This window comes from Vanacampus margaritifer, chromosome 9 (assembly GCF_051991255.1).
Source record: "Vanacampus margaritifer isolate UIUO_Vmar chromosome 9, RoL_Vmar_1.0, whole genome shotgun sequence".
NCBI lineage: Eukaryota > Metazoa > Chordata > Actinopteri > Syngnathiformes > Syngnathidae > Vanacampus > Vanacampus margaritifer.
In genome coordinates, this window is record NC_135440.1 from 24,155,196 (window position 1) to 24,169,147 (window position 13,952).

General features: G+C 41.4%; 2 protein-coding genes across 9 annotated transcripts in view; one reads left to right on the forward strand and one right to left on the reverse strand.

Moving 5' to 3' along the window:
- The first annotated feature begins 44 nt into the window (after positions 1-44).
- Positions 45-13,952, forward strand: part of kcnj14 (potassium inwardly rectifying channel subfamily J member 14) — a 32,690-nt gene continuing 18,782 nt past the window's right edge. For all 8 annotated transcript variants that reach the window (XM_077574577.1, XM_077574579.1, XM_077574582.1 and 5 more), the window contains exons 1-2: positions 45-126; positions 1,857-1,937. The gene's annotated coding sequence lies outside the window, so the exon portion shown is untranslated. The remainder of the gene's footprint in view (positions 127-1,856; positions 1,938-13,952) is intronic.
- Positions 9,089-10,237, reverse strand: uts2r3 (urotensin-2 receptor 3). The gene has a single exon (XM_077576307.1). It carries the CDS (start codon positions 10,235-10,237, stop codon positions 9,089-9,091), a length of 1,149 nt encoding a protein of 382 aa, XP_077432433.1.

Consider the following 13,952-nt stretch of genomic DNA (forward strand, 5'->3'; position numbering starts at 1 on the left):
CGTTGCTAAGAAGAGTCGCCGTTAGGGGGCGCCAAATGCAATCTTGTCTTTTTTTCAAAATGGTGGCGCTCACCTGTTCGATTTGGGGGCTTGAGCTGTACGCCACAACATTTGGAAGTAGTGAAGGTAAGTTTTAGCAATACTGGAGCTCATGTTGGGACACGAGTGGACACCTATTTCACTGCTACTTATTTAGCTGTTTAAAAAAATGTATATATTATTTTGTGATTTAAAGTAAAATCCCAGTTAAAATACACATACTACTTTGAACAGTCCGAGCCAAAGTAAATTGTACTTATTGAACTCATGTTGGGAGATGAGCTGACATCAATTATTTGAGCTGTTTTTATTATTTTTAGATTTAAAGTAAAATCCCAGTTAGAATAGCCTACACAATACATTTACTCCATATATGTTGGCTTGCAGTATGTGTACCTTAATTGGGATATCTTTCTTTCTATTTCAAACAAATAAGTGTCAGTTTTGACAGTCTATGCCAGGGTTGTCAAACTGAATTTGATCTCAAATGGGCCAAACCACTATATTTGTGGCCTAATAAGATATAAATAACAATTACAGGTATTCCATATTTTCCCTTTTTGGTGCAAATAATTAAAAGGCCATTTGGAAAACATAAAATTTTGTTAATTATGATCTTGTTGAAAATCATGAGCAATCTAAACACACAAATTTAGTCTCATGAACTTTAAACGAACTGTCAACAGCTGATGTGGGGAGAAATGTGTACTTTTGAGATCAGTGTTTTAGACTACTGGTGACATAGGTTGAAATTTTTCATGGCTGATAGCATCTATAGGCAAACTAGGTCTATGATTAAGTCCGGTAAACCTAATCTACTTCCTCTTTTACCTGAAAGACACAATTTTCTTGAGCCTTTTTATCCTGGCTTCTTACCATACCCCCTCTCTTGCAATGTCTGCCATCTAGCTGTGAACAATGTTATTACAATTTCAAACAGCTCCTCTACAGTAAACATGATTATCTTAAAACAACAACAACTGAATGCCACCCTGAGATGTGGGCATGGGCCGTGAGTTGCCCATCCCTGTTCCATACTTTGGAAAGTCTTTGGAGTGTCTTCCGCATGCTCATTGCTCACCCATGGTGTTCACATGAGTAAAGCGGCAGAAGGTCAGAGTTCAGGGGACCCTCGCTGCCTGACTTGACTCAGACGCCTGTTTATGTGCATGAAGAGGAGGAGGCTGAAAGCCAGGGAGGAGATAGCACAGAAGAGCAGACGTGTCATATTTACTGTCTTTGCTAGTAAGAGCCCAGGTGCGAACCGTAATACGTATGTCGGTTGATGTAACCTCCGGCCTCTCTGGCTCACAAGCCAGGGCCTCGCCTGATCCTGGCCGCTGACGCCGACGTGCGAAGTCACCGGATGTGATGGAGAGGAGGGTGCCTCACCGCAGGGTCGCATCGAGTAAAACAAAGAAACCCTGTGAGCAGCCGTGGGTTCAGTGTTTGCTGTCAAACCAGCAATTACAAGAAGGTCAAGCACATCACGTTTGATCCAAAATCGTTTTCCCATGCAAAATAAGGGAAGTGTAAAACAGGCCATTGCAAGGATCGTGCATCCTACAACACTTTAACATTCCATATTGCCGTATGTTATGAATTGAATTCATTCCGTGGCCATGCTTGTAACAAAAAAACAAACTTTTATCTCAAATCATCCTTCCCTGATTGAAATGAATGGAAATGCCATTAATCCGTTTCAGCCCGACCCTCATCAACATAACAAAATTAAATATAATGTATTAATGTAAAGAATTAGGCATTGCAATGCATCCTAATTTCATGCTTCCATTTTCACATTGTGCTCCTTCTAGTCTGTGCACCCTGGCCACTAGGGGGCAGAGTAATGAAGACCTTCATATTCCACAAAGAAGAGTTCACAACAAAGTTACTCGGTAAGCAATTCTAATATTTTTTTCGCACTTTGAGAATTGTGACGTATATATCTGCTGCGTAAAAAGTTATAACTACCAACACAATGATACAATGCTAGTTTTTCATTGTGTTAGCATCCAGCTAGCACTAAGCAGACTATTGTAAATTAATTGTCTTAACTTTACAACACGTGATTAGTTTTATGTTTAAAATTCAACTGGGAATAGCAATAAACAGCCTTCCACAACCAGTTGCACCCGCAACTCAAGAAAAAAAAAAGGATTTAATTTAATGCTCTTGTGAGGTACGCTGCATGTAGCTGCTCACACCCACATTTTATTTATTTTTTGCCACACACAGGCGTATCTTTGGAAAAGTGTTTCAGGGGCACAATAGCCAACGTGTTGCCAATTTTTCCGATTTGTTAGAGCATAAACTGAGCCTGTTTTTTTTTTATGATGCGGTGTTTAAAGCCATATAAATATGCGAAGCGTATATGTAGGAAACGTGGAGGGTGATGGAAAGAGGGAAAACATATGGAGGGATTCAATTTTCGCAGGCAGAGAAGTGAGTGCTGCGGGAATCTTTTCGGTGTACGTCTGCAGAGAATGTGAGCCTCTTATACAGCTCGCAGCAGGATCTTGGCCCGGGCCGCGGCCTCGTCTCGTCTGCCCGGCGGGGTGCTTTCCTGAGCGGGCTGCCCAGGGGAGGGGCACCTGCGAGCAGGCACGATCACTGGTCAAGAGGCGGGCCCGGCAGGCGGGGCGAAGGGGGTGCTGGGATGGAAAAGATGCTCGGTGGTTCCAGGAAACGGACATCTGTTGGATGTATGAAATCCTCAGGTAGAGCGCAGGGACAGTCCCACTCACAACTATTTGTCCTCAACTATTCCCGGCGAGGAGCTAATGACGCTATCTCATCATGAAATCAGAGGCTTCTGTTGTCCTGCAGAACAAGAGTTATGATTGGAGCGGGCCGACTGGTGTTAGCCACTACCAACACACACAACGTTTATAGATAGGCCGGCCTGCCAACTGACACAATATTTTCCATCCATTTGATCGGCTTGGGCAAACAGTGCGTATTTGAAGTTTATCAAACACTCAGTCATCCCAGCAGACTCATGGGAGGATTTAATCATCTGATACGTTGAGTTTTTATAAGACACACACATACGTGTCAACATCAACGCTGTGCCACCGAGTGTTATTGTAATTTGTTGGACGTCCTTCGCTTCTTAAGAGCGGCACCCTCCCATCTTCTCTCATTTTGCCAGAGGAGGAAAAAGTACTCATATCCCGTATTTCAGTATTAGTACAGATACTTGTGTGAAAACAACAGATGCACTAATTCAAATTCTGTACTTAAGTAAAAGTAAAAAAATATTTTTGCTGTCAATTATATACAATACCTACCTACGACGGTGTATTAGGGCTGCGTATAAATATACACATTTTTATAGAGGGTGGGGGCAATATTTAGAGAGAGAAAACTCGCAAATTTGCCACTTTATAAAGTGGCAGATTTGCGAGAAAAAAAACTTACGAGAAATACACGTAGCGTAGCTATAGTCTAATGTGAGGATTCGTTGGTGGTTAATGGGATATTGTTTATAAAATGAAAAGGCAGGATGAAGGCAGATTCATTCTTAATTTAATTTTTTTTTTATTTTTACTCTCACTCTCACAAACGCGCACAATTACAAACATGGTCTCCCAGGCGGGGAAGCGAACCCACGCCAACCTGCATCTTGGGAAGGGACGGTCCCACTCCGCCCCCTGGAACCCTCTTAATTGAAACTTTACTCGTCACATATGGCAGCTAGAGCACTTCCTGATCCCATATCAGCTGACTAAACACTAACCAATCAGAAGCTAGCATACTTTAGGTAAATCTGCCACTTTACGAAGTCTCAAATTTGACACTTTATAAACTCGCAAATTTATGAGTAAGTAGCAAATTTGCCATTTTTTTTCTCTCAGAATATTGGCCCTGCCTTGTTAAAAAAAAAATAAAAATCTTTACGTGGCCCTAACACGCTGTCGTATATTTCAATGAAAAAAAAAAGTTTTCCTCTTTTAATAAATTACTTACATGGTGCTTATACTGAAAAGTTTGTACGGAGAATTTTTGTGTGTTCCCATAACTTTGCTGACGGTCAACTGCGTAACAATAAATGCTAAATTAGCTATTGATGATAACAACTGAAAAAAATAAACCTTTCTTGTATGGGTATGGGGAATTTAGCTTTGCTTGACATAGTGAAATGAGTAAAAAAAAAAAAGCGCTAAATTAGCTAATGACAACAACTGAAAAAATACATCCTACTGTATTTGCACGGATAATTTTCAGTTTTTCTTCTGTGTCTTGTACCAACAAGAGACACAGACAAATTTTAGTCAACAACATCCACCGAGTGACGTGGCTAAATATGACTCAAATGGATAATTAGGAACAAATTATAGTTAGCGACTAACAAACCTTGCGATTAACCCTTGCACGCATAACACTCGCTGCGACAGAACTGCAACCTCTCATGTTCTGATCGGGATTCTCGCCGCCCCACATATACGTACATGTCAAATTATAAATATAGTTAATTATTATTGTAAAATAAAATTCAGTATATTCTGTACTGACATGGCTTGGCGGCGACCATGAATTGACCATTAGCTCTTGCAAAGTTGTGACATCATTCACCCGCGATTCAAATTTCAGCAAAACTACGTGCCAACTGCCAACTGCATTTCGGTTTGCCCCGGGGCCTTCAAAAACCACCTCCCCGACTCTCATATAAGGACTCTCACAAATAACTGGAACTTTGTCGACAAGACATTCCTTTTAAATGGCCGAATATGCTGCGATAGCCGCAGTTGTGTGCAAAAGGCGCATGGATATTACATTAACTCCCCAACAGAAGCACCCCCTGTGGTGGGGAGCGCACACAGCTGCGGATAATAAGTACGGTGGGAGCGTCGCACTGCAAGGCAGCCAGGTAAATGAAAACACATGCGTGGACCACAGAAAGGCTGTTGTTGACGTATCAAGAAATACTCAGTTGAATAAGAGTTTTCTCTCTTTTTAGACTTTTCAGTGGGTTTCCTCACATTTTCTTTCATGTGCTTATAAAGCACTGGGGCTCAACCAGGTGGTCTGCTCCCCCTCTCCCTGTAGGCTCATTTTGTAATATTCATTTTAATCAAATCACTCAAACAAATTTGGAAAAAATGGTTATTATGTTATTGAATGTCGAATGACAGTCAATCGAGCTTAATGGTTTTACTGTCTGGTGTGTGTGTGTGTGTGTGTGTGTGAGGGAAGGAAAAACACAATGACCCAGATTCAGTGTGTCACTCAAGAATGAATGGTGACATTGAGCGGCTGATGAAATGAAAACCTCAAATAAATCATCCGTCTTGCTACTGTATGTAAACGATGCCATAAATACGTGTAATATTTAAACTCTTACTTTGTCTCTTATTAGCTACAGACATTAATGCCCAAAATATGAGAATCTAGGAATGTCAGTCGGGATTAGGATTGGCATAGTAATCAATTAGTTGATTTCTGACAATTGTAGGGAATTGATTGTTGGTTAATCTCATCTTGAAGAAATTGATGCAAAGTGTAATGTACTACTTGACTGCTATTAAGATTAACAGTGGTTGTCAAAGTTGTCAAAGTCGGCCGGGGTTTTTTGTATTTGGTAAAGTGTCTGCCGAATGCACTTAGTGACAAGTGTAATTTGGTGGCTTGGTGATGAAGTGCTGCCTCCATGAACGAAAACACAAGTGACGGTTTTACTTCATCTTCATGCAAGCTCGCTTTTCTCTTCAGACTTGCGGGTGTTTGGGAACAAGTAGCCACTCGCCTAGTCGCAACGCCCTAGCTCCGCCCCTAGTCCTCACTGTACAGAAAGCCCCTCCCTGCATTGGCTCATTTGCATGGGACAGAACCGACCCCCCCCCCCCCCCCAACGATTAATCAAATAACTTGAATGATATAATTACAAAAAAAAGGAAAAACACAAAGCAAAGGGTCTGTAAAAGACAGAATGCCTAAAGTTTGGGATCATTACATGCTTAAGAAGGGAGATAAAGTACTATCTGTACCACAACAGCACTTCTACGATCGCCGACTCAAGGTAGCGTTATCGACGTTAGCTAATTAATTATAGCCTACGATTGCTAGTAGAACGTATTGTAATGTGCTCGCATGTGGTCAAGGATAGACACAGCAGCTGTTGCACTTTTAATCACTTTATTACACATAACATGCAAAACGGCTATTATGCTAATATAACATTTCCAACTACGCACTTAATTCAGTGACGCCCACGTCACTCACCAGGCCAAGCCCCGCCTTTTAAAGCCATACACAATCAAAAGTCACTGATACCACAGTAGAAGTAAAATCATATCCGCACCTCACATTCCCATGTTATATATGCCCCAATTTTTACTTTTATGTGGGTAGATGATCATAGAGTATGATGGGGTGGGAATCACAAATACTCTCAGAAAATGCTTTGCCACACTCGGATAAATCAATTCAAGTATCAATTTGAATGTCTTGATTTCTTTTGTTGAAATAACACATTACATGACTCTCGGAAATATTTCAGATGATCTGGAAAGCAATCACAACTAATCTGAGCTCTATTTGAGAAAAAAAAAAGAAGTTTATAGTGCGTTTACGGTTACTTAATATTATCTCTCTGCTCCCGCACCATTAAATTTGGACATTTATGGCTTTCATTAGGAATTATGAAGTCTGGAGGAGAAAATAACTGGTCTTAGAGCAAATGTCTCTACCAGACTTTCAATTCCTATCCAACTGTCAGTCATAAAATTGGGCCATGCGGGCACTTTTTAAACAGCCACCATCCCTCTCACCAAAGCACATCCTCTTCACCCTTTTTGTGGTCCCTTCATCCAATCCTTCCTGCATTCTCTCATACAACAATATTTGCCCATGTGCGTCAATGAGCAGCGGGGTTTGCGCTACAGTACAGTGCACCCTTTGAGGTAGGCATACAGGGAGCTCCTTGCTACAGGGAGATACTCAAACATCAGCCAGCAATTATACACAAAAACAGGGAAGACCTGAGCGACTCGGTGACATGCTGACACAGACACACAAACCGACCAAACGTCAATCAGACCTTCCAAAAATATAGCCAGGTGCTGCATTTGAAGGATCACTAGGTTCCAGTTTGTTTCCCCGTGGTATGCGTCCATTAACGGTCCAACCATCCATTTTCTACCGGTAATGCCCCTGGAAAGTTATTTTAAAAAAAGTAACTCTCTTCTTCAGTTTCACACAAAAAAAAAAAATCAGTGACCATGACAGGATGCACAAAAACTCTCAACAGCCCATAGCAGAAAACATATGGTAGGAAAATGGAAAGGGCAATATTAAAGAAATGTTGCCATTTGATTGTTGTAGAAGTTTGTGTGGAAACTTTACTTAATTTTCCTTGATGTTTAAACTGTTCAAAACTGGGCATAAATCTGATGATACGTTTGGGTAATTATGTATTATGATGGAGCAATTATTCGGGTTCCCACCCACAAATGATGATTTAAGGGACCACAAAACAATAAGTACCGGCTAACAAATGCTATTTCCATGATATGTAAACAATCACTCCTGGGCTATTCAGATAAAGCTAAATCCGTTTTAAAAATGCCATTATTAAGCTTTTATAGCACAACAATTGATACTATCCAAATTTTTAATGATATACTGTTCTGCATATATTTCCTTAAATTAGGACAAACTATTTCCTAAAATTAAAGATTTAACTCTTTGACTGCCAGACGTTTTCAGAAAAGGGATGCCGTGGGTGCCAGCCGATTTAAGCATTTTGACTGATCTTTTGACTGATCTTTCAAGGTCCACAGAAAATTATGTGTTTGGACTATGGAAACACACATACTAACAAATGAAAGATTGGACTCTCATCTTTCATCAGAAAAAAAAAGTTGTTTCTACCTTATTCCGTTTTTGAGTAATCAACAATAGAAAATGGTTAGTTTCACCTCTGTTTTGAAACAAACGTCTTTTAACGTCTTTGGCACTCCTCCATAGGATTTTACTAAACGTTATTTAACGTTTTTGGCAGTCAAAGAGTTAAACTCATTTTAAATGCCATTAAATCTGTTCCTGTGTGTACCTTACTGTACCAAATGTTAACTAAAAACATGAACTTAAAACCAAGGATGTACTGAAATGGTATTTTTAGGTAAAATGGATAAAAATGACTTAGGCGATTATTTTAAGAGGGTGACAATATTCTTAGCACTGGCCCAGAATTGGCTTCTAATCGACCTTGAATGTTTTTTTTTTTTTTTATATACACCTCGTGTATTTAAGCTCGTTAGTGTATGTAATGAAGTGTCTAGTGGTGTTCCTTTTACCCTGGTAACAGATCAAATGACTCTGTGAATTGCAGAAAGCATAATCTTTATTTAGAGCTCTATATAAAGCATTAATATAAACATCAGTCAGTGACAGAGCTGAAGCCATGCAAAAGCATTGCATGTTCAAACCTAGTAACATAAAGTATTTGAAATTTACAAGAAGCAAACTAAAGACTCACTAAAACCTTATTTCACAACGTCTCAGAAAAATCCCAGAGATACAAACTAGTCGACAACTCCACATTTTTAAAAAAGAAATAAAAACAATTTCTTTGAACTTTTTTTTTTTTTTTAAACAAGCAGAAGTGCATCAATTATTTTTTACTGGAAATGTTTGTACATGTAAAATATTCATTCAACAAATGAACAGTCAAACAGAATGACATTCTTCTGGCTGGTGATTTGATAATAATAATAATAATAATAATAATAACCATTTATTTACAGTAATGCATTTTCTACAATATTTTTACCCAGCAGCTGACAAACCCTTTAGTTATACTCAGTTATTACTCAGATTGTCATTTTTGCACTGCTAAAAAACAAAATATTACAGACTGTTTCATTCCAAACATTATACAAAACTCCTTTACAAAGTGCTCTGATTTGCTTGGTTAACAAGCTGAATCATTGGTATTTGGTGTCTATTGAGAATAATGAAATCTTTTTTTTTTACAGTACCTTTTTTTACATGTCAGAGAGCACACATAGGCTAACATTATTGTGTCAGGTGATACAAAGAAACCCTACTGCAGCGGACTGCTCTTGCGGCACAGCTGATTCGCTGATGTCAGCGTCTGGCGGTTGCGTCTTCGCTTACCAGTCAGTAGTGTGTAGAAGAACGGATTCACACAAGAGTTTCCGTAGGTCAGTCCCGTGAGGATCCGGTTCACCGTCACCTGAGTGCCCACCGGCACTGTCCTCAACATGTCAGGCTTGTAGAGAGGCAGCAGCTGCCAAATCCAGAAAGGGAGGAAGCAAGCCCAAAAGGCCAGGACAATGCCCAAGATGAGGAGCAGGACTTTGGGTTTGGGAGCACGGGCAGGGCAAGCAGTACTAGTGCCTGTTCCCCACGGGGCCCGGGTCTGCGACACCCAGTAGAGTCGACCAAGAGTAGCGTAGAGAGCTCCGATCGCCAGACCCGGGCCAAGAATGCTGGTGCAGAAGAGCACGCTCAGATAGGCCTTGGAGCTCTGTTCGTCCCATGCAGGCACACACAGTTGACCCTCCTGGTTCTCCCCGTCCTCAAGGTGCAGGGTGATCATCATAGGCAAGCTCAACGCCACAGCCAGCCCCCAAGCCAAGCTCACTCGCAGCAGACCCGACGAGTTGGTGGAAGAGGTGTGCAGGGGCCGCGCCACGGCCCGATAGCGGTCCAGACTCATGGCGGTGAGGGTGAAGATGGAGGCGTGCATGGTGAGGAGGTCCAGGCTCAGGAGGAGACGGCAGCCCAGCTCGCCGAAGGCCCAGTCGGACGCTAGGCTGTCGTAGACGATGAAGGGGGCGGTGAACAGGTAGAGCAGGTCGGCCAGAGCCAGGCTCAGCACCTGGAGGTGAAGAGAGGAGGAGGAGGAGGAAGAGGAGAGCGGAGAGGAGGAAGGGGAGAGCGAGGAAGGATTGGAAAGGCAGGAGGGTGCAGGCACGCTCATTAAGCAGCAGGTTAGTCCCACTCCGCTTCTCCTCCTGTTCCTCCTGCGCCTCAGAAGGAGGCCCAGAGTGTACAGGTTGCCGATAATGCCCAGAAGGGAGAGCAGGGATAGGAAGGAACAGAACACAGCAGTGGATGCCAGGCTGGGTGATGGAGAGGTCGGGGTGGGGGTGGAAGGCAGAGAGAAATTGGGGCTGATCGGGAAAGTGTACGGGGAAGGTGGAGACGAGGAGCCCGAGGGATCCATTTATGAAGTTGTTAGCTCGTTAGGATGTCTGGAGGAGTTCTGGATATTATTGAAAGCTCAAGCTAGCTAGGTAGATGCAAATCAGCAGAGACAGATAGATTAAAGGAAACAAAGAAACAAATGGATAGGTGTTATTTTCTCAACAGAACACATTCAGTGTGACGTAAGGTGATATATGCCTACTTCAAGTGTGACACACAAAGAAAATAAAGTCGTGTAAACATGCAGTAAAAATGAAAATGTCAGTGAAACCAGTGGTTTATGTAGTAACAAACCATCCGCGGTTGGCACAGCCTTCCCGGTTTTATGGATTCCTTGGGAATCAGGCGCAGCAGTCCTGGTTTTCGTAAATAATTGGATTTTCAGAGGAGGAGGTCTCCAATTGGGGCTGTAAATCTGTAAAGCCGTTCTTCAGGTCGGCAGTTGGACACCAATCAAGTTAAGTGGGACAACTGAGATACCTGAAGACTTATGTTGCGTGGTATTGTGCGCGGGCACATTGGACAACAAAAGACCCAACTGACACGTTTTTCAACCGCAATATGAGTTTCGAACCGCTATGACAGATCGCACACAGACATCCATGTTTGGTTAAAGATTCTCGACACATGTGCTTCGCAGTCGCATCAAAGCGTCCGCGGGGTGCCTGGACTCCCGTGCGACACATGGAGACCCGGGCGGCACCAGGGTTAAGAGCTGCGGTTGAACTGTAGAGGAGCAGCCGGTTCCCCCCTGCTGTGCCGCGTGCCTCCACGTTTACCAGCTCGCTTTGAATAGCATCGCTGACATTAATGACCGTGCTTTTCCCCCCCACACAATTGTCTTTGCTGCAGATTTCCATGTCTGATGTCTGCTTGACTGCGTTAAAGCTCAAGTGAACAATTTTCTTTACTAAAGACTGAGCAAAAGATGTCATTTTTAATGGGACTAGCTAGTCGTAGAAAAAAAAAATAGACTAATGTCTAAAAAAAAAAAGAAAAGTAAAGGCCGATTTGTGTTCTTACAAAATACATTTTCCTTAGTCTCACCTCAGAGAAGATACTGCAGAATCAATATTCCACCGATTCGTCTTGTCAAAAAGTTCACTTTCCATTTTTGAATCCTTCCTGTGTGTTCATTCAAATCCCCAGAATTTGTATTTTAGTAGGAAAATTAATGCTTCTCTCGGACGACGGAATCTCGGGACACTCGACCTCCAAACTTTGCGATGCGAACTCTCCGGTCTTGTCCCGTCTCGCCTGGTGCAGCTCCTCTTTAGCGCAGTCTTTGATGTGTCCACCACCCGTGTGTGTGTGTGTGTACGTATGTGTGTGTGTTTGAGGGAAAAAGGGGTGGGATGCTAAGTGACGGACTTGTCCTACACAATGATGAATATTAATATAAAGTAGTGTGGTCCTAAACTGGATCCAGGTGGTCCTACCTGAGTGATTTATTTTTTTAAATAATTGACAGTTTTATTCCCATTTTAATTGTAGACTTTACTCTCCAACAGTGAAATGTATTTTTACCAATCACTTGAAATGCACATGAATTGTCGTAGACGACTACAAAACCCCAAAATGTTATTTTAGCTTATTCGTTTTAAGCCGCCTTAGAAAGATGACAGGATTACGACAGCTTTATATCACGCTCATACTTTCACGAGTTCCGTCATGTTTTGATGGTTTTCTTATGTTAAATCACTCTTTGGACCCCTTGCAAAGACCTCAAGAAGATGACTATAAATGGTATAATAATATTATGTTTTGGCAAATAATCAGTTGAAGTCTTGAAAGCTACCAATGTGACGCAATACATGGAATAAAAATGTTTCTGATACATTTTGATACAGGGACAGTAAATAAACATTTTAATTGAATCTGTTCCACCCCCCCACCCCCGAAAACCTTTAATCTAGTAAAACAAAGAATAATCAAAGAGAATGTTAACTTTTGTTAGGGAATGGTGGCTGAAATACAGCTCTATGAATGACTTGTAAGCCTTTGGAGGATCCTGCAGAAAATCTCGGGACTCCAGAGCTACTAAATCCCAAATAACATTAAATTAAAAAAAAAAAAACACGCACACAAAAAACACACACATGGAATATATGACCATTGTGGGAGGGGTGTCCCAAATCAAAATCTGCTTAGGGCCCCATCACAGGCTTGGGCCGGCACTGCTCCAGAAACACCAGCAGCTTCAAATACCTGCTTGCTGTTCATCAGTGGCTTTTTAACAGCTGCTCTCTTAATACCATGCGTTGGCCTGACAGTAACTTTCCTCAATGCGCCTTTATCGGAACGAACCCGTTGCTCTCTGAGTCATACGCAAGGCATTGGACCGCACCGCTTCATGCTTTTCATCAACTTTTTGCCATTATGCATCGAAAGCGCAACTTGCTTAATATTGTGGAATGAAATCACTTCGTAATTTTCCTTTGATTCATCTCACCCGGGAAACAAATTATCAAATGTGTCTGACATTTATATCAGTAAAATAAAGTAGGAGTTCTGAATTTTTTATTTTATTTATTTTTTTGACGTTTACAGTAAAAGGCACAGCGAGTTTCGCAAACCTGTAATTGACACAATTGACATTATTTCGACGAGTTGAGAAGTTGGTACTCATTTCCTGAGAAATATTTTACTCTTGTACTACGTTTAGATTTTATTTAGAAAAAATCCATTGCTAATTTTTATTTTATGTTTACTAATGTATTAAATGTTCTAAATCAAATAGAATGCAGTTATTGCAACAACAAAAAAAAACGTTGCATGAAACCGCAATATTTTAGCTCAAGGTTTTCATACCATGAGAATTTAATATCGGCCCGATCCTACTTTGGACAGGGGAAAATAATATATATATATATATATATATATATATATATATATATATATTTTAAAACAACGAATATCCACTTCAGCAAATAATTGAGGGGTATGTCACCCCCCCCCCCCAAAAAAAAATCTGCGAATATGTGAATCCTTGAGTAGCGAATCAGTCTGATAGTATAGAACATAGTGTGGTGTAAGTGTGTGTGTTATTTTTTTGTCATTTGAGTCAATTTGGTTTTGTGGCTTAAGAGACCAAACGCCACAATCTTGATACCCTTAACAGAAAATGGTCCGTCAACGGTAATGGCAAATTGGTTGAGACAGGCCACTCTTTGTGGGTAATTCCCCATGTTTTCTTTTCATGTATGGAAGCACACAAACGAAATGGAAGGCTCTCGTCGGAGTCTGTGGGAAAGAAGGTAGACTCGCATACAATCTAAGCAAGCCTATGTATCACCGCTGTCATTTTGCAACTAATGCACTTCAGCGCTGACCTTGAGTCAAGTTCAAAGCGCCCCCCGTATGCGAGATTGATATGAGATACGATGTTTAATTTATGGAAGAATTGATCTTAATAAGTCCTTCGTAAGCATTTTTACATGTTAGTGAAGAGTTGGAAACCGTGGGCAGAGCATGCGATCCAGCCTAAAAACACACAAATGCTTAAATGATGTTTTAGAACGGCCCACCAAGGACTACATAAAACTTTAAATTGCCCCGGATAGGAAAAAGGTTTAAAAGGCTTGACTTGTCACCGGATAAGCGGGCCTTTCTGGAGTCCTCAAGCGTAACTCACAGTTGCCTGTTATCCGCCCAGTTGTTTTTGGCCCGGCACCGAAGAGCCCACCACCGCACTTTTGCCAGCTTCAAGAGGCCGGATGATTTAGTTGGGTCTG